The 23,046-nt window shown below is 67.8% G+C and overlaps 5 protein-coding genes across 7 annotated transcripts; 2 read left to right on the forward strand and 3 right to left on the reverse strand.

Annotated features, from left to right (window-relative positions):
• Positions 1–351: 351 nt before the first annotated feature.
• Positions 352–3,803, reverse strand: CABP4 (calcium binding protein 4). The gene is made up of 6 exons (XM_033062245.2): positions 2,768–3,803; positions 1,699–1,729; positions 1,366–1,509; positions 1,182–1,291; positions 660–807; positions 352–578 (listed from the first exon to the last, which is right to left on the reverse strand). Exons 1-6 carry the CDS (start codon positions 3,017–3,019, stop codon positions 550–552), a joined length of 714 nt encoding a protein of 237 aa, XP_032918136.1. The 5' UTR covers positions 3,020–3,803; the 3' UTR covers positions 352–549.
• A 95-nt stretch (positions 3,804–3,898) lies between these two features.
• Positions 3,899–7,708, forward strand: CORO1B (coronin 1B). The gene is made up of 11 exons (XM_033062242.1): positions 3,899–3,945; positions 4,691–4,893; positions 4,973–5,095; positions 5,171–5,300; positions 5,370–5,551; positions 5,772–5,891; positions 5,966–6,070; positions 6,139–6,284; positions 6,370–6,427; positions 6,710–6,997; positions 7,129–7,708. Exons 2-11 carry the CDS (start codon positions 4,693–4,695, stop codon positions 7,249–7,251), a joined length of 1,476 nt encoding a protein of 491 aa, XP_032918133.1. The 5' UTR covers positions 3,899–3,945; positions 4,691–4,692; the 3' UTR covers positions 7,252–7,708.
• A 293-nt stretch (positions 7,709–8,001) lies between these two features.
• Positions 8,002–9,360, forward strand: LOC116997725 (protein tyrosine phosphatase receptor type C associated protein). Its single transcript, XM_033062804.1, has 2 exons — positions 8,002–8,025; positions 8,583–9,360. The coding sequence occupies exons 1-2, from the start codon at positions 8,002–8,004 to the stop codon at positions 9,132–9,134; spliced, it is 576 nt and encodes a 191-aa protein (XP_032918695.1). The 3' UTR covers positions 9,135–9,360.
• A 444-nt stretch (positions 9,361–9,804) lies between these two features.
• On the reverse strand, positions 9,805–13,448 carry RPS6KB2 (ribosomal protein S6 kinase B2). 2 transcript variants are annotated; one of them, XM_033062244.2, is made up of 15 exons: positions 13,274–13,448; positions 12,618–12,652; positions 12,393–12,513; positions 12,235–12,303; positions 12,023–12,170; positions 11,775–11,832; positions 11,593–11,693; positions 11,430–11,520; positions 11,255–11,345; positions 11,020–11,127; positions 10,871–10,933; positions 10,724–10,801; positions 10,543–10,647; positions 10,357–10,469; positions 9,805–9,974 (listed from the first exon to the last, which is right to left on the reverse strand). In XM_033062244.2, the coding sequence occupies exons 1-15, from the start codon at positions 13,343–13,345 to the stop codon at positions 9,806–9,808; spliced, it is 1,422 nt and encodes a 473-aa protein (XP_032918135.1). In that variant the 5' UTR covers positions 13,346–13,448; the 3' UTR covers position 9,805. The 2 variants fall into 2 exon arrangements, with proteins under 2 accessions (XP_032918135.1, XP_032918134.1); XM_033062243.2 differs by having other exon boundaries at positions 10,543–10,650; positions 13,274–13,447.
• Positions 13,449–14,778: 1,330 nt separating this feature from the next.
• CARNS1 (carnosine synthase 1) lies at positions 14,779–22,443 on the reverse strand. 2 transcript variants are annotated; one of them, XM_033062241.1, is made up of 10 exons: positions 22,260–22,443; positions 20,479–20,497; positions 19,782–20,013; positions 19,356–19,445; positions 18,615–19,102; positions 18,213–18,393; positions 17,582–17,667; positions 17,091–17,322; positions 16,745–17,016; positions 14,779–16,639 (listed from the first exon to the last, which is right to left on the reverse strand). In XM_033062241.1, the coding sequence occupies exons 2-10, from the start codon at positions 20,479–20,481 to the stop codon at positions 15,413–15,415; spliced, it is 2,811 nt and encodes a 936-aa protein (XP_032918132.1). In that variant the 5' UTR covers positions 20,482–20,497; positions 22,260–22,443; the 3' UTR covers positions 14,779–15,412. The 2 variants fall into 2 exon arrangements, with proteins under 2 accessions (XP_032918132.1, XP_032918131.1); XM_033062240.1 differs by lacking the exon at positions 22,260–22,443 and adding an exon at positions 21,255–22,215.
• Positions 22,444–23,046: the final 603 nt, after the last annotated feature.

Raw genomic sequence — 23,046 nt, forward strand, 5'->3', positions numbered from 1 at the left:
TGGTACGCGGCCTCTGATTGGCCGGCTGGCATGAGGGGCGGGCGCTGATTGGCTGAGACCGTGCCCTACCTCGCGCCGATTGGGCAGTTGGTTTGAGTGACAGTTCCGGGGCGGCTGGCGCTTTCCCGCCCACCTTGAATTAGAGCGTGCTGATTGGCCAGCCAGTGGGAGGGCGTGGTCTGGCCCTGGAGCCACGCCCCCCAGCACTACCCACCCTTGTGGGTCCCCGCTGACCGCCACGCCCGGGGTGGCTCGGGTCACTGGCGGGGACACTGACCCCGCGTCCCTCCCCACAAGCACCAGACACGTTCCTCCAGCTCCGGCCAAAGGGGTTTATTGGGTCCCCCGGCCTCCGCTGGCTCTGCCACCACAGCCGGTAGCTTCTGGGGTCGGGGGTTTGGAGTCTGCCTCATTCCCAGATGCTCCGCTCCAGCTGTTCCCTCTGAACCCTGATGCTGGCAGAGCTCTCGGGTCGCTTGGCCGGGCAGGGAGGGGCTGAGGAGGGGCTGGGGGGATCACCCGGGGGTCCCTTCCTGCCCGGTGTCTCCGTTACCGGGACGACAGCATCATCACGAACTCTGCGGGGCGAGGAGGGGACGTCAGGGGACCCGGGGCTCAGCCCCTGCCACAGGCCCCCAGGGAAGGGGGAGTTTTCTCACCGTCGAAGTCCACGTGGCCGTCCCCATTGAGATCCACGTCCTGCAGGATCTCGTCCACCTCCTGCGCCTTCAGCTGCTCCCCCAGCAGCGCCGCGATGGCCTCACGCATCTCGGCCGTGCTGATCTCCCCGTCCCCGTTCATGTCGAACTGCAGCACCCGCGGGGAGGGGGGGTCACCCTCCCACCACTGCCACTGCCCCTCCCCAGCTCCCTGTGGTCGCTGTCTCCTCTGCAGCTTTGTTCACCACCATGGTCATCATTCCCCCCTGGTCACTCCATGCCTGTGGTCACCACCATGGTCACTGCTCCCCCATGGTCTTCCCATGGTCAGTGTCCCCTCCATGTCTTTGGTCACGCCACGGTCCCCACTGTGGTCACCATCTCCCTGTGGTGTTCCCATGATCACTGTCCCCTCCATGCCCCCATCATCACTCTCACCACCAGAGTCACTGTCCCCACCACACCTGTGGTGCCCCTGAGGAGGGGATGCCGTGCCCACTGTCCCCGTGGTGGTGGCCATACCTCACGGAAGGCGATCTTGAGCTCCCTCACGCCCACCATGTGCGCCGTCTCCTCCCGCAGCTTCGGGCCCATCATCTGCACAAAGTCCTCAAAGTCCACACGGCCACCCACTGCAGCAGGAAGGGGACACCGTCAGCACCCCAGCGACCCCCTGGCCCCCTCCCCAGCCCCCCACCCCACTCACTCCTCATCTTGATGTGCTGGGAGATCTCGATGAGCTCCATCTCGGTGGGCATGTACCCCAGCGTGCGCATGCACTCGCCCAGGTCCTTGTAGCTGATGTAGCCATCCTGGTCCGTGTCGAACTCCTTGAAGGCGTCCAGCAGCTCTGGGCATGGCCACGGGTGGGGGCAGGGACGTCATCAGGCATGGAGGGTCACACGGACACCGTGTCACCCCGGGGCAGGTCATTTCTTGGATGTGGGAGACCTCTCCATGGCCATGTCCCCATGGCAGATCCCTCCATGAGGACATGCCCCCCCCTTCCCCATGGCCCATGTCACCCCCCACTGCTCACCATCCAGCTCCTCCGGTGACAGCTCCCGCTCCTGCATGGGACACACAAAGGGGGTGACAGCAGAATGAGACCCGGCTCCGTGCCCATTCCCCCTCCTTGCCCCCCCAAACCTCGGTGTCACCTTTGTTAAGCGTGGGCCAAAATTAACTCCAGCCGAGGATTAGTGGGATTGGAGGCAAAGCCCCGCCCTGCCCTGTGCCTGCGCCTCCCACCTGCCTTGGAGCAGTCCCCGTGTCCCCCCTCCTGTCACCCACCCCAGGGCTGTCCCCACCTCGGGACCCCCAGGCTCTGGATGGGATGTGCTGGGTGCCATGGATGCTGCCGAGGGGGTTTGTACTCCAGAGGTGGGGGGCAGCATTTTTACCCCCACAGAGCTTGGCTGCCCTGCTCGGGATGTCCCCTCAGTATGTCCCCTCTATTCCCAGGGCCCTGGAGTGTCCCCTGCACCATTCCAGGACCCATGTCCCATCTATCCCCACAATTCCATGGTGTCGCTGACTGTTCCCAGAGCCCCATATTCCCTTCATTCCCAGGTTTCTAGACTGGCCTTGAGCCCATTCCCACTGTCCCCATGTCCCCATCCCCAGGATCCCAGAGTGTCCTTGACTGTGTCCCCACTGTCCCCATGTCCTTTTAATCCCCAGGGACCGAGAGTAGCCCCGACCATATCCCCAGTGCCCAACATCCTCTCCATCCCCAGGATCCTGGAATGTCCCAACCTCATCTTCACTGGTCCCACGTCCCCTCCATCCACAGGGTTCTGGAACAACCCCATTGTCCCCATGCCCACTGTCTCCATGTCCCCATGTCTCAAGTGTTCCACATCCCCTCCATCTGCAGGGTCCTGGACTATTCCTGTCCCCACCCTCACTGTCCCCATGTCTCCATCCCCACTGTCCCCATATTCTCTCCATCCCCAGGGTCCCAGAGTGTCCCTGACCATGTCCCCAAACCTCCTGCCTCCCACCCACAGGATCCTGCCCCCATCTCCACTGTCCCCACATCCCCTCCGTTTCCAGGGTCCCTCCATCCCCACCCTCATCCCCATGTCCCCTCCTGATGTCCCCACCTTGCCAAAGACGGTGTTGAGGAAGGGGGAGTAGGTCTTGGTGGCAGCAGCGTGGGGGTCTGTAGGACCCTTCTTCCCACTCTTCTGCCCGTGGCTGCCGTGCCGGGACTCGGAGCCGGAATTCTTGGGGGCCAGCGCACCGACGTCCTCGGGGGCTTTGGGGGGTTTCTCCCCCTCCTCGTGCCCCCCTTTCCCCTTCTGCGGGGGCTCCTTGTCCTTGGGGGTCCCCTTGTCCCCGTGGGAGCGTGGCATGGGGCCGGGGCCCAGTGGGCAGCGGGCGGGCAGGGAGCGGGACCCCGGGATGGCCGAGCCGGAGGAAGGAGCAGAGAAATCCTCTTACACCCCCCGTGACCCCCCCAAACTCCCCCCGCCGTGGGCCCGGCATGGCAAAGCCAATTAGCGGTGATTAATGGCAGGAAACAGCCACGGCCACCGCGCCCCGGCCAGCGGACAGGTCCCCACAAGCGTCCCGGGGTCACCGCCGAGGCCCTGAGTCCAGTGGTGGCACCCCACAGCCACCAGTGTCCCCAGCACTGCTCCGTGTTCGCAGTGGTGACACCCCACTGCCACCAGTGTCCGCAGCATTGCCCAATGCTCCCCGCGGTGACACCCCAAAGCCACCACAGTGTCCCCAGACCAACCCACATCCCCAGTGGTGACACCACAAGGCCACCACTGCGTCCCCTCATCTGTCACCGCTTCCTGAGCTCCCCCCATCTCTAAGGTTGGTCCGTTTATTGGGCACTGCTGGGGTGTCCCCAAGACATGACTCGGTGGGCACAGGGTGACACAGGGGGCTCCAGAGGGGAGGGACACCCCAAAATGAGAGCAGGGAGGTGACCCTGGCTGCTGTGTCACCCCGGGGTGACACTGGAGGGGGTGACAGCCTGCCAGCAGCACCCCCGTGTCATTCGTTGCCACCGCCCCTGCGCCACCCGCTGCTGCCACCTCCGTGCCACCCCCTGACGCCGTCCGCGGGTGCCCCTGCCCGCGGGGTGCCACGCTGGGGTGCCCATGGGTGCCATGACCGGGGTGCCCCCGGTCCCCCCCCGCCGGTCTCCCCGCCCCGGAGCCGCGCACGCGCGGGGCGGCCCCGGTCACTTCCTGCCCCGCCCCCGCCGCCGCCGCCGCTCCCGCCGCCCCCGACACCGGCACCGGCCCCGGGCACCGACCCGCCGGTGAGTGCGGGCACGGGCACCGGGCACCGAGCCCCGTCCCGACCCGCCGGGCACGGCCCCCGCGGGCTCCCCATCCTCCTTCCCCATCCCCGTTCCCTGCTGGGCCACCCCCTGTCCCTGTCCCCATCCCTATCCCTGTCCCTATCCCTATCCCCATACCTCGCGGAGCCACCCCATCCCCTTCCCCGTCCATATCCCCATCCTCGTCTCTGTCCCCATTCCTGTTCCCGTACCAAGCGCGGCCACCACCGGCCCCATTCCTGACCCCGCCCCCGTCCCCATCCTTGTTCCTGTCCCCATCCTTGTCATTATCCCCGTACAGAATGAGGCCACCACCGTCCCCATTCGTGCCCCCCAATCCTGTTCTTGTCCCCATCCCTTTCCCTGTCCCTGACCCCATAGCCAGCAGAGCCACCACCGTCCCCTGATCTGTTGGAGTTGTTCCTGCCCTCCTTTCCATCCCCACCCGCGTTTCCAGGAGCACACCCTTGTCCCTGTCCCCATTCTGCGTGGGACACTCCCTGTGTTGCTCAGAGCCCCCATTCCTGGGGTGCTTCCTGAGTTCCCCAATTGCGTGCCCCAATTCCTGGCTCCTCAGAGTGGCTGAGCCACTCTTTACCAGGGTGGAAGACAGTGACAAACCCAGTGCAGGGGACACCTCATTCCTAGGCCACCTCCCTGGTGGCCTTGTCTCCCATTTTGGGGTATCCCAGCATGCCTGACCGTGGGCCGGGGCGCTCCCCAGCCATGTCGTTCCGGAAGGTGGTGCGGCAGAGCAAATTCCGGCACGTGTTCGGGCAGCCGGTGAAGACGGACCAGTGCTACGATGACATCCGCGTGTCCCGCGTCACCTGGGACAGCACCTTCTGCGCCGTCAACCCCTCCTTCGTCGCCATCATTGTGGAGGCCAGCGGCGGCGGCGCCTTCCTCGTGCTCCCCCTGCACAAGGTGACGGCAGGGTGGTGACATGGGGAGCGGGGGTTTGTGCTGGTGGGTGACCCCTTGCCTGCTGTCACTTTGTCCCCAGACCGGACGCATCGACAAGTCGTACCCCACGGTGTGCGGCCACACGGGCCCCGTCCTCGACATCGACTGGTGTCCCCACAACGACCACGTCATCGCCAGCGGCTCCGAGGATTGCACCGTCATGGTGAGGGGTGGCCCAGGATCCTGGGGGGTGGCAGGGGTCACCCCGCTTTGCTCATTGTCCCCTCTGTCCCCGTAGGTGTGGCAGATCCCGGAGAACGGGCTGAGCCAGCCGCTGACGGAGCCAGTGGTGGTCCTGGAGGGCCACTCAAAGCGTGTTGGCATTGTCACCTGGCACCCCACTGCCCGCAACGTCCTGCTCAGCGCAGGTACGGGAGGACACTGCGGGCACGGGGAGGGGGCCGTGTGGCTGAGGTGACCCCTGCCGTGTCCCCCAGGCTGTGACAACGTGGTGCTGATCTGGAATGTGGGCACGGCGGAGGAGCTGTACCGGCTGGACGGGCTTCACCCTGACCTCATCTACAGCGTCAGCTGGAGCCGCGATGGCTCCCGCTTCTGCACCGCCTGCAAGGACAAGAGCGTCCGTGTCATCGACCCCCGCCGTGGCACCGTGGTGGCCGTGAGTGTCCCCACCCCCACGGGGGGCCTGTGTCACCAGGGCACTGCCCTGCGCTGGTTCTTGGGTGGAAATCCCTGCTCCCTGCTCTTATCCCTTGGTGCACCCCAATGTGTCCCGTGTTCTGTGGGTGTCCTTGTCCCCTGGTTCACCCTGCTGTCCCCTGTCCCTCGGTGCCTGTCCCTGGGGTGCTGCGGGCACCGGTGACAGCCGTGCCCCCCAGGAGAAGGAGCGGGCGCACGAGGGGGCCCGTCCCATGCGTGCCATCTTCCTGGCTGACGGCAAGATCTTCACCACTGGCTTCAGCCGCATGAGCGAACGGCAGCTGGCGCTGTGGGACACGGTGAGTGACACCCCGAGGGTTCCCCGGGACCATTTTGGGGACCCCCATGTGCCTGACACTTCATCCCACCTCAGGAGAACCTGGAGGAGCCCATGGGGCTGCAGGAGCTGGACTCCAGCAACGGGGCTCTGCTGCCCTTCTATGACCCCGACACCAACGTGGTCTACGTCTGCGGCAAGGTACAGAGCCCCTCACCCCACTGGTGACCCCCCCGGAGCCAGGGGCCCCCCTAACAACGTGTCCCCAGGGGGACTCGAGCATCCGGTACTTTGAGATCACCGAGGAGCCGCCCTACATCCACTTCCTCAACACCTTCACCAGTAAGGAGCCCCAGCGGGGAATGGGCTGGATGCCCAAGCGCGGGCTGGACGTCAGCAAGTGTGAGATCGCCAGGTGGGCATGGGGACACGGGGGATGAGGTGAGGGACCCCCAGACCACCCCCCAAGCCTTCCATGACCCTCTCTGCTCCCCTGGTAGGTTCTACAAGCTGCATGAGCGCAAGTGTGAGCCCATCATCATGACCGTGCCAAGGAAGGTGGGTGGAGATGGGAGCAGGGTGGGGATAGGGGAATGTGGGTGGGGGGACCTAGTAGGGCTGGTGGGAGTCACCAGGCAGGACACAGGGCTGTGTGGGGTTCCTGGGCAGGACGTGGTGATTGGGCAAGGGATTCCTAATCTGGCTGGGTGGGGTCTGTCCTTATGGGGTCTGTGTGTGAGGTCACTGAGCAGGACATGGGAGCAATGGGGGTCCCCAGTGAGGCTGTGTCTCTCTGGGGGTCCCCCGAGGACGCCACCCCTCTGACGCTGTTGGGGGCAGTCGGACCTGTTCCAGGACGACCTGTACCCGGACACGGCAGGCCCTGAGGCAGCCATGGAGGCGGAGGAGTGGGTGGCAGGGCGCACGGCGGGGCCCGTGCTGGTGTCTCTGCGCCAGGCCTACGTCCCCAGCAAGCAGAGGGACCTCAAGGTGAACCGGCGGACGCTGCTGCATGACAGCCGCGCCACCACTGCCACCGGGGCCACCACGCCACCCTCCACACCGCCCGCGGCTCCTGCATCCACTCGCTTCAGTGCCCCCCCGGTGCTCGGCTCCGGCAACACCACGGTGAGGGGAACAAGGGGGAAAGGGAGAAAGGGGAAAAAGGGACAGAGGGGTGTGGTCGGTGTGGGTGTGGCAGTGGGTGTGGCTCTGTTGGCGTGTCCCGTGTGGGCCTAGCTGACAGGGCTGTCCCCCAGGGGGGCCGCCTGGACGAGGTGCTGCAGGAGGTGGCGGCGCTGCGGGCGCTGGTGGCGGAGCAGGGCCAGCGCATCTCCCGCCTGGAGGAGCAGCTCAGCCGCCTCGAGAACGGCCACGTGTAGGGACCCCCTCAGGGACCACCGCCCCAGGGACCACGCCTGCACCCCAGGGACCCCCCTGAACCATCTCGCCCCCCTTGGGTGCCCCCCCTTGTCCTACTCCAGGCCCTTCTCCCATTAGGGGGCTGGCCACCCCTCTGGCAGCTCCCCGCTTCCCCCCATTGCCTTACTGGGTGCTGCCCCCCCAAATCATGGACCATTCTCCACCCCTGCCCTCATTGCTCGGGCTGGAGGGTTGCTCCTGGGATCAAAGATTACCCCCTGCACCCCCCAATTCCTGTGTGGGGTCTCCCCCCTTTCTGTGGGGCAGGGCACGATCTGCCTTCCTTAACTGTGAGATATTGTCCCCCGTATATTTTGGGGGCTTTTCCTCCCCTCCTTCTCCTTGTGTCCCTCCTCTCCATTCCAGTGCAGGGTCAAAATCTATATTTTCACTCCAAATAAAGGATTTATAAGAAAAGCGTTGCAGGTTGCAGGGGCCACCTGGGGAGTGACAAAGTGGGGACAGGAAGGCGCAGCAGTCACGGGTGGGAGCTCAGCGCCTTGGCAGGAAGTGGGGGGGCACGGGCGGCCTTTTGGGTAGCAGGGGTGAGAGGGGTGCAGCACTCGGCCTCCCCCCGCTCTGGTACATCCGCTGCGCGAGGGCAGGAAGTTGGGGGGGGCTCCCCCATCTCAGAGCGCGCCCGCGGCATCAGGACCCGCTCTGGCTGCACCTGCTGATGGTGAGCACCCCAAAACCGGGCAGGGTGGGAGATGGGGAGCCACGAGGCTGAGGGAGTCAGGATCAGGGAGCCGGGGTGAGGCTGGGTGGAGCGGGAGGGCAAGGGGAGTATGGAATCTTTGGGGGAAAGGCTGGGGGATAAGGGGAGCACAGTGGGGTTGGGTGGAAGGAGGGGGAAATAAGGGGAACACAGTGGGTTTGGGGGGAAAGAGGGGGAGTTCAGGGGAGCATCGTGGGCTTGAGGGGGTCAGGTTTTGGGTGGGGTTGGGGGCTGGGCAGCCACACTGAAATCTGCGAGTGCCGGGTTTGGGGGGCCCTGGGGCGTTGGCACGGGATGCTATCGGGCTGCAGCCCTGCGGGCAGGGGTGAAGGATGCTGGGGGAGCTGTGCAGCCTTGCGGGCTGTCAGGACCCGGTTCCTCTCGCCGAGCACCTGCAGGTGCTGCTGCACTCGCCACCCACGGCTTCCGTCCCCGGGGGTCACCTCCCCCTCCCTGGCCCTTGTCCTCTGCTCCTGTACCTTGCCCCTTGTCCCCGCCGCCCTTCCCTGCATTCCAGCTCCGGGAAGCCACGTGCCCGGGGCGCGGAGCTGACCCCGCTGCCCTCGCCCGCAGGCTGGCCCGCGGTGGCACCCGGTGCTGCTGGCGCTGGCGGGGCCGGCGGCGGCCGGGGACCCCGCGGTGGCCCGCAATGACCGGGCGGTGGCCGCGCTGCTCGGGCTCCTGCTGTGCCTGGCGCTGGGGCTGGCGCTGGCCTGGCACCACCTGTGCCGCCTCTCCGCCGGGCGCTACCACCCCCGGCCCTTGGGCCGCCGGGCGCTGGAGCTGCTGCGGGGACAGTGGCACCGGCTGCGCTCACCGGGGCACCCCGCCGTGAACCTCGGGGACGGCGACGGGGAGGCGGCGACCGTGCGGGACGAGCAGGAAGAGCTGATGCCCTGGAGCCTGGAGCGGCGGCCGGAGCGGGATGAGCAGGAGGAGGATGAGCAGGAGGAGGATGAGAAGGATGAGGATGAGGAGGAGGAGGCGGCGGCAGAGGGCCGGGAGAGGCCCCTCAGCGAGGGGGAGGTGGCGGGGGGCAGCGCCGAGGCCCTGCTCAGTGACCTGCACGCCTTCGCGGGGACGGCGGCCTGGGGGGACGCGCGGCCAAGCGTCACCGCCTTGTGACACCACCGTCCTGACGTCACCACCCTCTGATGTCATCGCCCTGACACGTCACCTCCCCGCAGTGACACTTCACTGTAATGTCGCTGTCCTGTGTTGTCACCTCCCTGTGTTGTCACTGCCCAGCCACCAAGGGGACCCTTCCCTGTCCGCTGCCCACCCCCAGCTGACGCTGCTGATTGGCTGCAGGGGCCTGAGCACCGGCCAATAAAAGAGCAGCTATGCCTGATCGGGGGGCGTGGCTTGTAGAGAAGTGGGTGGAGCCAGTTGAATGGGTGTGGTGAATGGGCGGGGCTTGAAGGGGCGTGGCCCCTTCCCTGGTGGGACAACTCGCCCGCCCTCCCCGTGGGCCCCCCCAGCCGCAGCACAGGCACCACCACAGCCTCAGCAAGTCCTTTAATTGGCACACATCCAGCAGCAGGGCCATGCCCAAGGGGGCCACACCCCAAAGGCCGTGTCCCCAGAAGGGCCACACCCCAAAAGGCCACGCCCACGGGGGGGCACATCCCTGAGGGGCCACACCCCTGGGGGTTCTCCCCGTGCCCCCAAGCCCGGTGGGCTGGGGGCTGTGCCGGAGGGGGATGAGCCCCCCGGAGCACAAGCAGCACCGTGGGGTCCCCCCCACCCCATGGGGAGCACCAGGCCCCCCCCAAAACCCCCCACCCTCCCCAACCCTACCTGGGCACCCGCCCCCGGCCCCCCTTCTGCTTCTTGGCCCCCCCTGAGGGTTTGATGGGCAGGGGGGCCGTGCCCTCGGGTGGGGGGGGCTGAGGGGGCCCCAACTCCATGGGGTCGCCTGGGGCCACTGGCTTGAACGCCTCGAAGGGGGAGAACTTCACAGGGCTGGGGAGGGACACACGAGAGGGTCAGTGGGGCACCCACAGACAGTGAGGAAGGGGGGGCTGGAGTGCTCACAAAGCTCTTCCCCACCCCTGGAGGCCCCAGCTCCCACCACACTGCACGAACCTCCCCTACTTCTTCTCCCCCTTGAGGCCCACCCTGATTCCCTCACCCCAAAGCACCCCAAACCCTCACCCCACTGCCCTCACAGTCTCTTTGGACTCCCAGGATGGGGTAGGTTGAGCCGCCCCCACCCTCTATGCACCCCACACTGCACCCCCAGCACTATCCCCTATCCCCACCTTGCTGCCCACCCTGAAACCCCCATCCCAAAACGCCTCCAGCCCAAAGCCCCCCCACCCCATAGCTCCCCCTGTACCGGTACCTGACGGGGGTGCGGGGGCTGCTGTTGAGGCGGCGGGGGGAGCGCACCTTGGGCTGGAAGGAGAACCCCTCCTTGATGCTCTCCAGAACGGAGGGGGCCACGTAGGTGAAGCCCTGCGGGTTTGGGGGTGTCAGCGGGGAGGCCTGGGGGTGCTGGGGGTCATCCCCACAGCCGTGCCCCCCCTACCAGGAAGGCCTGGTTGGCGCTCTCGCTGATGGCAGCATCGTCGGGGCTGTCCACGGGGGTCTGGCGGGTGAAGCGGGTGTCGAACTGGCTCACGTCCTCCTCCGACTGCTGCAGGGAACATGGTGGCTGCTCCCACGGAGCCCCCAAAACATTCCCAGCCTCCCCCCTCCGCCCCCCATACCAGGCAGGGTTTGAAGGGGGGGTCCAGCCTGCGCGCCAGCAGGTCCTCCCAGTTGATATGGCGGAAGAAAGGCTGTTTCTGTGGGATTTGGGGGTGTCAGGCAGGATTTGTGGGGTGTCCCCTGGCACCCCCTGCCCACCCCTGTACCTGCACATCGGCCGCATCACCAGGACCACCCCCAACCCTCTGGCTGGGATTCCGCTTGAGGAACTGGAAGAGAAATAGGGATAGAGATGGGAATGGTGGGGGAGGACGTACATAAATAAGGGTGAGGTGGAAAATTTTGCGGGCAGCACCTTCTTGAGGAGATCCCGAGCATCGGGTGTCAGGTACGGCGGCAGCACCAGCTTCCCCTTGAGGATCTTGTCGATGGTCTTCTTGCGGTTCTCGGCAGTGAACGGCGGCTGTGGGGGGCACCAGGGGGCCATGAAGAGCCAGGTGGGACAGGAAGGTTCGGGATCAAGCCCCCACCCACCCTGGGATGCCCCACCAATTCCCATGGAGGGAGGAAGGAGCAGCAGTGGGACTTGCCGATCCGGTGAGCATGTCGTACATCAGGGCGCCCAGGCTCCACCAGTCCACCGCCCGGTTGTGCCCGCTCCGCACCAGGATCTCGGGGGCCCTGGGGGATGCAGGGGGGGCCCTGAGCGGGTGGGGGGCCAGGACAGAACCCCCCAAACTCCCCCCAGTGCTGCATCCACCTCACATGTACTCGATGGTGCCGCAGAAGGTGTGGGTGACGGCTCCGTCGTGGATGGACTCCTTGCACAGCCCGAAGTCTGTCAGCTTGATGTGACCTGAGGGACATGGGGGGGTCAGCACTGCCCCCAGAGAACCCCCCAAGATCCCCCGTTTTCCCCCAAACCCACCTTGGCTATTGAGCATAATATTCTCTGGCTTAAGATCCCGGTAGATGATCCCATGGGAATGCAGGTGACCCAGTGCCAGAGTGATCTCGCTCAGGTAGAAACTGCAGGGGGGATCGAGGAGGCTGTGAGCGATGTCGGGGTGCCCACCCCATCCACACCCACCACCACCACCACATCCCTACCAGGCAGTGTCCTCCAGGAAGATCCCTTCCCGCTCCAGCTGCATGAAGAGCTCTCCACCTGCACAGAGAGCCGGAGAGAGACCCTCGTGAGCCATCCCTGGCCACTCTTTCATCACCCCTGGGAACAGCTGAGCCATCCTGGGACACCCTTAAACCACCCCTGGACACCCTGAGCCGTCCCTGGGACAACTTGTAGCCATCCCTGAGACCCCCTGAGTGATCCCCGGGACCACCGAGCCATGCCGCACCGCTGAGGCACTCCAGGATGAGGTAGAGCTTGCCACCCGTCTGGAAGGCATAGATGAGGTCGACGATGAAGGGGTGCTTGACGGCCTCCAGGATGTTCCTCTCCGCCCGGGTGTGTGCCGTGTCCTTGGCGTTGCAGGCGATCTTGGCCTGGGGGGGAGGCGGTGAGCGGGGGGTGTCCCCGGGGGGGCTGAGGGGGCCGGGGCGGCCCTACCTTCTTCAGGACCTTCATGGCGAAGATCTTCCCCGTGTTGGTGCCCTGCACTTTGCGCACCTGGAACACCTGGAAGGACAGACAGGCAGGGAAGGTTGGGGATGCCATCGGGGAGCACTGAATCCCCCCAGAGTCCCCCAGCCCTGCCGTGCCCCCACCTTGCCGTAGCCACCCTTGCCCAGCACGCGGAGCAGCTCGAAGCAGTGGGGGCCGATGTGCTCGGGGCCATTGTTGACGCTGCTCTCGGAAATCTCGATCTCTTCATAGTGTCCCACCGGCCTGGCGGGAGAGGGGATGAGCGGGGACAGCCCCCTGCCTGCCCCCTGCCTGTGCCCTGCCTGTCCCTTGCCTGCACACTCCCCCACAGGCTGTCCCCCACTTACTCCAGGCCGTTCCCCCGGGGCTCCAGCTCCATCTCCTGCGGGAGGGAACTCGCGGTCAGAGGTGGACAAGGGGGGAACTGCGGGCAGGGGAAGCATGGCAAGGAGGGGACACAGGGCAGGAAGGGGAGACACAGCAGGGAGAGGACCCACGGCAGGTCGGGGACACACGGCAGGCAGGACACGGGCAGGACGCGGGCAGGACGCGGGCAGGACGTGGGCAGGACGCGGGCAGGACGCGGCAGTGCGGGGCGAGGCAGCGCCGAGCCGGCCCAGCCGGATGTTTTGGGGCCGAGGCCGGGCCCTGCCCAGCGGGAGCCGCCCGCTGCCCACCCGGGATCCGCGGCTGCCCCCGGTGCCCCGGCGCCGCGTCCCCGCCGACAGCCCGGCTACACCCCTGTCCCGCCACCGCCACTGGGACCCTGTCACTGCCCCTGTCGCCGTGCCCCCAAACCCCTGCCCGCCGTTCCCGGCACCGAGCCGACCCCATGCACCCCCGACACCCCTGGTCCCGCTGTCCCCACCGCGCCCCGGTGCCGCTCACCGCCTCCACCGTCCGTCCCGCTCCCGGTGCCCCCCGTCCCCGCCGCGCCCCCCGCCCCAGCCGCCGCTGCCGGTGGCAGCCCCGGTGCCCTCCCCGCGCCCCGCTGCCGGCTCACGGCTCCCAGCTCGGGCTCGTCCCCGTCGCTGCCCTCCTCGGTCTCCAGGTCGATGTCGAACACCCCCGCCATGACGGCGCCGTGCCGGGACCCCCGGGGACCCGCCCCGATGGCCACGCCCCCAACTGCGGCCACGCCCCCGTGACACCGCCTTATCGGGACCCCGGGGAACCCGCCGCGGTGGCCACGCCCATCGCCACGCCCCCTCCCGTCGGCCACGCCCCTCCCGCGCGCGCGTCACCGGGGTGTCCCCCACGCGGGGGACTCGGGGACAGGGGGGGTGCCCGGGGGTGGCGCAAGGAACAGGACAGAGACAGCGCGGCCGCTCACAGCCTTTACTGGGGGGTCCCCGGCCCCGCCCCGCCCCCTGCGCCGTGCTGACGTCAGCGGCGCCGCCGTGACGTCACAGGAGGGGGCAGGAAAAGAGGGGGGACATCCCGCTGACCCCACGCGGGGATCCCGGTTGGGTTTTCCGCGGGGTTAGAGAGGACGAGTGGGGCTGCGGGGCACTGGGGTGGTTGTGGGGTCACTGCTGTTATTGTGGGGCTGTGTGTTATTGTAGGGGATTACTGCAAGGCCAGGGGCACTACAGGGGCTTTGTGTTATTGAAGGGTCTCTGGTGTTATTGCAGGGTCACTGATGTTATTGTAGGGTCAGCGGCACTACAGGGTCTGGGGTGTATTGCAGGGTTTCAGGCACTAAAGTGGCTGTGTGTTATTGCAGGCTCTCAGGCACTACAGGGGCTCTGTATTATTGTAGGATCTCTGGTGTTATTGCAGGGTCGTGAGGGCTGTAGGATCTGGGTGTTGTTGTAGGGTCACTGCTGTTATTGTAGGGTCAGGGGCACTACAGGGGCTCTGTGTTATTGTAGGATCCTGGACATTACAGGGGCTGAGCATTAGTGTGGAGTCACTGGTGTTACTGTAGGGCCTCCCCAGTGACAGCCCTTTATCACATGGGTTCCCCACACAAGTCTCTTCCCAGAGGATTTTCCAAGCTGCTTCAGGGAATCCCTGGGTGCCCCTTTGTTATTGTAGGGTCTCCCCATGCCCATTTGTTATTGTGGGGTCTCCCATTCAAGGTATGCTATTGTAGGGTCTCCCCACACAGGTTTGTTACAGTGGGTTCTCCCCATGCCAGTTTGTTATTGTAGGGTCTTCTCTTCAAAGGTGTCATTGTGGGTTCTCCCCACCTCACTCTGTTACTGTGGGGTCTCCCCTCGCTGGTGTGTTTATTGTGGGGTCTCCCCAAGTTTTTTTTGTTATTATGAGATGTCAGAATAATTTTTTGTCATTATGGGGTCTGCCCATAATGGTTTGTTTTTGTACGGTCTCCCCATGCCAGCAGGCGCCAACACACCTCAAGCTTCACCTGCTGCTCTCATGGGGTGGCCTGTGTGCCTCGGGGGGGGTCCTGGCTGCCCCCACCCTGGGAATGGCACAGGGACAGCAGGGGTCAGTGCCCCCCTGTGTGTCCCAGGCATGGGACTCCCAGCTTCAGGGACAGGGGACACTGGGGGTAGAGGCTGTAGGGACAGGGCAGGGGGCACAGGGAGGGACAGGGGAGAAAAGGGGGAATGCTGGGAACCAGGGAATGGGGTGCTAGGACAGGGGGATGGGGTGTCTGGATTGGGAGAGGGGGAATCTTAGGGTGAGGGGTGTGAGTGTGATGGAAGGATGAAGTGCCAGGATGGAAGGGGATACCAGGGAATCTGGTGCCAGGACATGGGGCATGCTAGGAACTGGGGTGTCAGAGTAGTGGGGGGGACACCAGGAGACAGGGTTTCAGGATGCCAGGGGATGGGGCACCAGGAAAGTCGGGATGGAGTGCCAGGTTAATAGGAGGATCCCAGTGGGTGGGATATCAGGATGCCAGGGGATGGGCTTCCAAGGGAGTGAGGGGATGCCAGGGGATGGGCTGACAGAATGAAGGGGAATGCCACGCAATGGGGTGGCAGGACAAACTGGGATCCAGGGTGCTACGGAGCTGCCAGGACATGGTGTGCCAGGCCGCGGGAGAAGGGGGACAACGGGACCGGGTGCTGGGGGGATGCCGGGGAGGGGCGGCGGGGCGGCGGGAGGGGGTGCCGGGATGTGCCGGGGCACCCATTCCCCCGCTCTCCCCGCTGCCTGCCCGGCGCTATTTGAAGTGGGACAAGAAATGCTCCACGGGATACCGCGGGGAGTCGATGCCCAGCCCCTGGCAGAGCCCCAGCAGGCGCTCGCAGGCCTCGCTCAGCGTGGCCCCGGCGCACGCCACGCTCAGCAGCGGCTCCTCGTACTCGCCGGCCCCCTCGGGCTCCTCGAAGAGCCGGTTGAGGCGGACGAGCCCGCGGCCGTGCAGCTCCCGCAGAGCCTCCATGCCGCCGCCGCCCGCCAGGGTCTCGCCGTGCTCCGAGCCCAGGCACATCACCCCGGCCAGGTGCGTGCGGGGCGCGGGGCGAGCGGGAAGCACCGGCGGCACGCCCAGCGCCACCAGCACGGCGGCCAGCAGCAGGTCGGGGCCGTAGACCTCGCGGATCCAGTCGCGCAGGTAGAAGCCCCCCATGCGGGGGTTGATCTCCAGCAGGCGCGGCCCCGCCGGCCCCAGCTTGAGCTCCACGTTGAAGACGCCGTCGCGCAGCCCGCACGCCCGGCAGCATTCCAGCGCCGCCCGCACCAGCTGCGCCTGCCGGTCGGCGGGCAGGCAGGAGGGCAGGCAGGCCGCCGTCTCCAGGAAGGCGGGGACACGCGTGGGGCCGTTGTCCGACACCCACGCGCCCAGCAGCCGCCCCTCGAAGACCACCAGGTCCACGTCGTGCTCGGTGCCCGGCACGTACTCCATGAGCAGCATGGCGTTGCCCCAGCCCAGCCCGATGCCCGGGTGGTCGGCGTCGTCGCGCAGGTCCCTCCAGAGCCGGGCGGCGTGAGCGTGGCACTGCCCGGCGTTCTCCACCAGCCGCACGCCCACGGCGCCCGCGCCGAACTCCAGCTTGGCCACGGCGGGGAAGGGCACGGCGCCCGCCGCCCGCTCCACGTCGCCGTGGCTCTGCAGGCGGCGGCAGGGCACGGCGAAGGCGGCGGGCGGCGGGCGGCCGCGGCGGCAGCGCTGCAGGTGCCGGTGCGTGCGGCTCTTCTGCTTGGCCACCCGCACGGCGGCGGGCGCGGGGCCGCGCAGCCCCAGCCCCTGGCACACCAGGGCCGCCAGCACCACGCAGTCGTCCCAGTAGGAGAGGCAGGCGTGGGGCCGCAGCCCCCGGGAGCGCAGCAGCTCCAGCACCCGCTCCGCGTGCTCCTCGTCCCGCCTGTGCTCCCGGCTGTCGTAGGGCAGGAAGGTCTGCACCAGCCCCGCCGCGAAGTGCTCCGGGTCCGACTCCACCAGGTGGATCTGCGGGCCCAGAGAGGCGTCACCGGGGTACAGCCGGCCCTGGCGCCGCGGCTGTGCCACCACTCGCCACCCTGAGCCCGCTGACGGCCCGAGCTCCTCACTCACCCTCAGCCCGTAGTCGCGGGCCGCCTCCCACACGAAGCTCTTGCTGACGCCCCCGGCCCCGATGAGCAGGATGTCCTTGCCCTCGACCAGGTGACACTGCGCCCGGTGCAGCATGGCCTCGGCCAGCAGCCGCGGCAGGTCCCCGCAGGGCTCGCCCACGCTGCGTCCCATGGCCTCGGCCAGCATGCAGGTCTCCAGGCACCGCTGGCTGTTGGTGGCCAGGGCCACCAGCTCCAGCGCGTCATCCACGCACGCCAGAAGGAAGTCCACGCCTGGAGACGGTGACACCACGATCAGCACCGCGGGGTGACCGCGGGCACCGGCGGTGTCACCGCGCCATGCTCACCCAGGATGTCGGTGTGTGCACGGGTGCCACCGCGCTGCTGCGGGCTCAGCTCGGCCTCGGTGGCCAGGAGGGCGGCCATGGCGGCCTCGGTGGCCTCCCGCAGCCGCGTGGCCAGCGCCTGTCGCTGGCTGGGGGCCACCACCCCCCACTGCTGTAGGCTGGAGTCCAGGCCCTGGGGCAGCGCCGCGCCGTGACGCACCGGGCTCTCCGCGCGTCCCACGGCGCAGGCCACCTGTGGGGACACCCACGTGTGTGTGTGGGGACACCAGTTGCCACCAGGGCATAGGGACGTGAGTGACACATTGACCCCAGGCATGGATGTGGATGGCCACCAATCTTAGGGACACCAGAGCATGGGGACACAGGACATGGCACACAGATTACCACAGCCTGGGGACACAGATTCCCACCATAGCTTGGGAACGTACAGGGCCACCAGGACATGGGGACATGGACACACAGAGCCACCAGGGTGTGGGGACATGCTGTACCTGGCAGAGCTGGGGCCGGTCCCCCCAGGACCTGCAGACGAGGGTGCAGATGCGCAGGGCCATGGGCAGCCGCGGGGCTGGGCTGCCTGGGGGGCAAGGGACAGGGCAGGCACGGCCGCCACGCGGGGACGGGGCGGCCCTGCCCGACCTCCCCCTCCTCCGGGGGCTTTTGGGACTCCCTGTGGAACCGTGGTGGCCCCGGCCAAGCCCAGCCCCAGGAAGTGAGGGGTACAGCATGGCCACTGTCCTCCCCAGCCCCACGGGACTGTCAGGAGCCAAAGGGGATCACCCCAACACCCTGCCCTACCCCAGGGGATCATGGGGGTCCAGGGTGATTTTCCCCCTCACCACAGGGGACCATGGGGGTCCAGGGTGACCTTCCCACCTCTCCCCATGGGTCTATGGGGGTCCAAGGTGGCAAATTGTCCCCCAACCCTAACCCGGGGGACTGTGGGCATCCATGGTGACCCTCACGCCCTCCCCCAGGACCCCAGTAATTTGGGCACGCCGATGGCCCCCACCCACCCCAGGGGACAGACACGTGGCCAGCACAGCTGCAGGGACCCGTGGGACCCTGGGGGACTCTTCCCCCCCTCCCAGGGTGGTGGGCGCCCGAGGGCGGGGGCCTTACGTGGGGGGGGCACGGGCAGGCGGGCGGTGGGCACCATGGCCTCCAGCAGGACGCTGTCCTCCTCCGTCAGCCCCCGGAGCCGGGCACCCACCGCCTGCGCCACCGCCGCCCCCTCCTCCTTCCCGTGGGTGCTGCGGATGCCTGTCCCCCACCACCGCCACCCCGCCGGCCGCACCACCACCTGCGTGCACCTCCGTGTCACCCCGCGCCACCTGGTGCCACCCCAACAGCCAGCCCGCCACCTGCGTGCAGCCCTGCGTCACCCTGTGTCACCCCACCCCCCGCACACATCCCCGTGCCCCCCCAGTGCCACCCTAACAGCCACCCCACCACCTGCGTGCACCCCCGTGTCCCCCGGTGCCACCCAGCGCCACCAACACCGCCCACCCCTCCCGTGCCCACCTGGCCGTAGGGCTCCATGGCGGTGCCCCCCAGGAAGGCGCCCACCTCCTCCTGCACCAGGCTCTGCTGGCCCTGGGGGTCCTCCAGCCGCACCAGCCTCACCCCGGGGGCCATGGGCTCGGCGGGCAGGTCCCCCCTGGCCCCCAGGACAAAGGCCAGGGTGGGGGGCACGGGCAGGTTGGCGCGAGCCGCCAGCACCCAGCGGGCCACCAGCGCGTCCTGGAGCCGGTGGGCGAGCGGGACCGAGCCCCCCGTGGGGCAGTCGAGGTCACGGGCCAGCTCGCCCACCCAGCCGCCTTCGGGGTCCCCCGGCGCGAAGGTGCCCGTCACGTAGTTGGCGCGGCGGGGGGGTGCGAAGGTCTCCAGGACGCTGTGCCCCCCCACCTTGAAGGAGACCCCCCGGGAGAGCAGCAGCGACCAGGCGCCTGGGGACGTCTCCGATGGCACCCGGCTGGCCCAGGTCGGGGACAAGCACAGCACCATGGCACCTACGGGTAGGCAGGGGGATGGGCGGTGGGTACCCTGCACCCACTGCCCCAAACTGTCCCCCGTGAGGGGGGAAGGTGCTGCGTGGGGTGGGAATTTGTTGCTGAACTGATGTGTATTGTGATTAATGGGACATGGGGGGATGCGGCTACCCTTCTTCCCTGCCTCAGTTTCCCTCACAGTCCTGGTCAGGCAGCACGGGCGAGACCCCTGCTGGTGTCTCATGCGGGGTGGGGACGAGGGGACCGCACCCACCTGGGCAGCGGGTGCCACCTTCCAGCAGGACAGGCAGGAAGGGGGTGGGGGAGCCCAGGATGCAAACGGTCATGTCCAGAGGGCCAAATCCTGCCAGAAAGGGAAGGGTTAACAGCTCCGGGATGGGGACCCTGGCGCCACGCTGCCCTTGGCACCCCAGTGTGAGCCCCCAAGCCCTCCGTGTCCCTAGCCTGAAACCATATCCCTGTTGCCACCCTTATCCTTGCCACCCCTCTATCCCAGCCTGGCACTGCCCCCACATCACTGTCCCTGCCACGCTCGTGTCCCCAGCCTGGCACCGAGCCCATAACACTGTCCCTGCCACCCCCGTGTCCCAGCCTGGCACCATTCCCCCATCGCCACCCCAGTCCCTGCCACCCCCATGTCCCCAGCCTGGCACCGCGCCCCCTCCCCCATGTCCCCAACCCGTGCGGGGCTCGGCGGAGCAGTCCAGCGTGGGGGGCAGCCCCTCCTGGCACAGGGCGCTCTGGAGCCGCTCGTAGGCGTGGGTGGCACAGTCGGGGTCCGCGCTGTCCCCGGGCACTTCGCCATCGGGGGCCTCGTCCTCCAGCCAGCCCGGGCACAGCGCCTCGGGCCCTGCCCACTCCTGCTCCTCCGGGCTGGGCATCGGCACCGGGCTCGGCTGGGACGTGGAGAGCTGCGGGAGCAGGGACAGGGCTGACACGGAGCTGGCACGGGGGTAAGGAGGTGGTGTGGGGCTGGCGTGGGGTTATGGGGCTGTCACGGGGCTGTCACGGGTCTGGCACGCAGCTGGCTTGTGGACAGACCCCGGTTGGGCACGAGGCACGTGGGACAGAGATGGGGGGGCTGGCACAGGACGGGGGGCACCGGGAGCCGCTCCCCACCCGTGGGGAGGGGGCGTCAGGGTGCTGGGGGGCTGCGGGCGCCGGGCACAGCGCCACCGCTTCGGGGCCAGCGGGGCAGTGCCAGCCGCCGGGGCCGCCAGCTCCGGGACAAAGCGTCCCCTTGTCCCCGCGGGGTCACGCGGCGGGTGGGCACAGCACGCCACGTTGCCGCTGCCCCGCGCCAGTGCCCGGCACCGCCGGGATCCCGGGATGGGGCACCCACCTCCGCCCGGACCCCCCACCCGGGGGCCACTCACCATCCGGGTGACAGAGGGGCTGCAAGAGAAAGGACAGGCAGAGTCAGCGCGGCTCCCTGGGGACCTGCCACCCCTCCCTGGCCACTCCCAGCCGCTGCTGGGAGCCCCAACCCCAGCTTTCCTGGGGGGAACCCATCCTACGGCACCCACTAGAGCCTGGCACACTTTCTGGGGCACACCTCGGTGCCAGCTCCAGTGTCCCCATGTTTTCCCTCAGTGCCAGTCCCAGTGTGCCCAGACTGACCCCTCGGTGCCAGTCCCTGTGGCCCCAGCTTGTCCCCTCGTTGACAGGTCTGGTGGCCGCAGATTGACCCCTTGATGCCAGTCACGGCGGCCTCAGGTTGTCCCCTCGGTGCCAGCCCCGGCACCTGGGGCTTAGTGTAATCCCGTGCAAACTCAGCACAGCTGCGGGCACCTCCCCATCCCGGGGGTGCCAAGGTGCCCTGGGGGTTCCGACCCGGGGACCGGGGTGTCCCCACCCCGCCGCGTGCCCTGGCTCCCAGCAGATGCCCGGCAGAGCTGGGCACAGAGGGAAACCGAGGCACAGAGCCGAGCGGTGCCTGCTGGCAGCCAGGGTGTCCCCAAGCCCGGCACCCGGTGACAGGGTTAGGGGACACACGGCTCGGTGGCGTGGCACAAAGACCCCCCAAAACCCAGTCACGAGGGTCCCTAAAGGTCCGCTCCCCGCCTAGCCTCGGGACCACCCTACCCCCTCCATCCCCAGCTGGGACGTGCTGCTGCTGTCCCCAAGCTGGGACAGCTGTGTCGCCCGGTACCTTGGGGAGGGAGCCTTGGCCTGAGAGCGCGCAGGGGACGAGGGCTCGGGGACGCCTGGCACAGGGGACACCGGCCGGTCTGGCCTTTAAACCCCCCCGCGCCACTCCGGGGTGCCAACCCCCGGCCCCGTGCCCCGGATTAGGCGACACAGAGCCTCATTGTCCCCTCTGCCACCTCGCGCCAGGCGCTGGCACCCCTGTCCGTGTCTCTGTCCCCTAGCGAGCTGCTGCAGCGGGACCCGGGGGGTGGCTCAGCCCGACGGGGTTCTCCTGTCCCCCGTCCTGCGTCCCCGGGCTGGACACGCCCCTCGTCCTCCCCCCCGCCCTGTCCCCCTGATCCCAGCGTGGCGGAGCTGCCAACCCGCACGTCCCCCGGCTTAGTTCCAGCTGCCCGCGGCGTCACTGTCACTGTCACCGTCACCGCCACCGGCAGGCACGGGGCCACCAGCGCGGCTACCGCGCCGCAGGGTCCTGCACGCGCTGTCACCCGCTCCCTGTCACCCGCGCCACCCCCTGCGCCCTGCCACCCTCATTGTCTGTCACCTGAACTGTCACATGCACCCTGTCACCCACAACTTGTCGTGCACACACCGTCACCCGCACCATCACCCGCGTCTTGTCACCTGTACCTGTCACCCACAGCCTGTCACACACATCGTCACCCACTCTGTGACATGCACCATCACCAGCACCCTGTCACCTGCCTCTGTCACCTGCCTCTGTCACCTGCACTGTCATCCACAACTTGTCATGCACATCACCTACCTGTCACCTGCACCCTGTCACCCGCACTGCCACCCAGATCGCATAACCTGCACCGTGCCACTGCACTGTCACCTGAACCCTGTCACCCACACCGTGCCATGATCGTCATCACCCACCTGTCACCTGCGCCCTGTCACAGGTGTGCACACACACCCCGACCCCCATCCCTGTGCTCCCGCCCCCCCGGCACCAGCACCCCCCAAAACCACCCACATCCCTCCCACTGCTGCCAGCACCCACCGGCGGTGCTGGTGCCGGTATCGGTGTCTGTCGGCGTCGGTCTGTCCTGATGTTGTCCCTGGTGCTGTCCTGGGCTCTGCCCGCTCCGATCCCGGCTGTGTCGGGGTCTGTCGCGGTTTCGCGGTGTCGGTCTCGGTGCTGCCCCAGCAGCGGCTCTGCCCACTCCGGTCCCGGCGGTGGCGGCGCCGCCGTGCCCTGCCCGGGCGGGGCGGGGCGGGGCGGGACCGGGAGCACCGGGGGGACCGGGGACACCGAAGGGGGTGGCAGGAGGAAGGGGACAGCGGGGCCGGGGTGCCACCACAGGGAGACAGGGACGGGGGACTGGGGTACGGAGCAGGACCAGGGACGGGGACTGGGGTAGGGGACAAGCGACAGGGGGCAGGGACGGGGGCCAGCCCGGGGTCACCCGGGGCCGGGTGTAAAACTGACACCGCGGAGTAGAAATGTCAGGGCAGGCACCGGGAGCTATTCCCGACCTCCCCACACGACATGGAATGGAAAACAGGGTGGCATGGCGTGGCATGCAGAGAATGGCATGGCGTGGCACGGCATGGCATGGCATGGCATGGCATGGCATGGCATGGCACGGCCAGTGTGGGTAGGGGACAGCCATGTCCCCGCCCCTGACACTGCCACCCTCCACGAGCGGTGGCCCAGATGTGTCGCCCTCCCCCGTGTCCCCAGTGGGAGCCCGGCCTTCGGGGTGTCCCCGAGGACCTCGGGGTGGCAACAGCCTCCCGGCAACCGCCCTGCGCTGCTCCCGACGGAGTCCCCTGAGTCCTCGGGT

The sequence above is a fragment of the Catharus ustulatus genome, chromosome 6 (genome assembly GCF_009819885.2).
Source record: "Catharus ustulatus isolate bCatUst1 chromosome 6, bCatUst1.pri.v2, whole genome shotgun sequence".
Taxonomy (NCBI): Eukaryota; Metazoa; Chordata; class Aves; order Passeriformes; family Turdidae; genus Catharus; species Catharus ustulatus.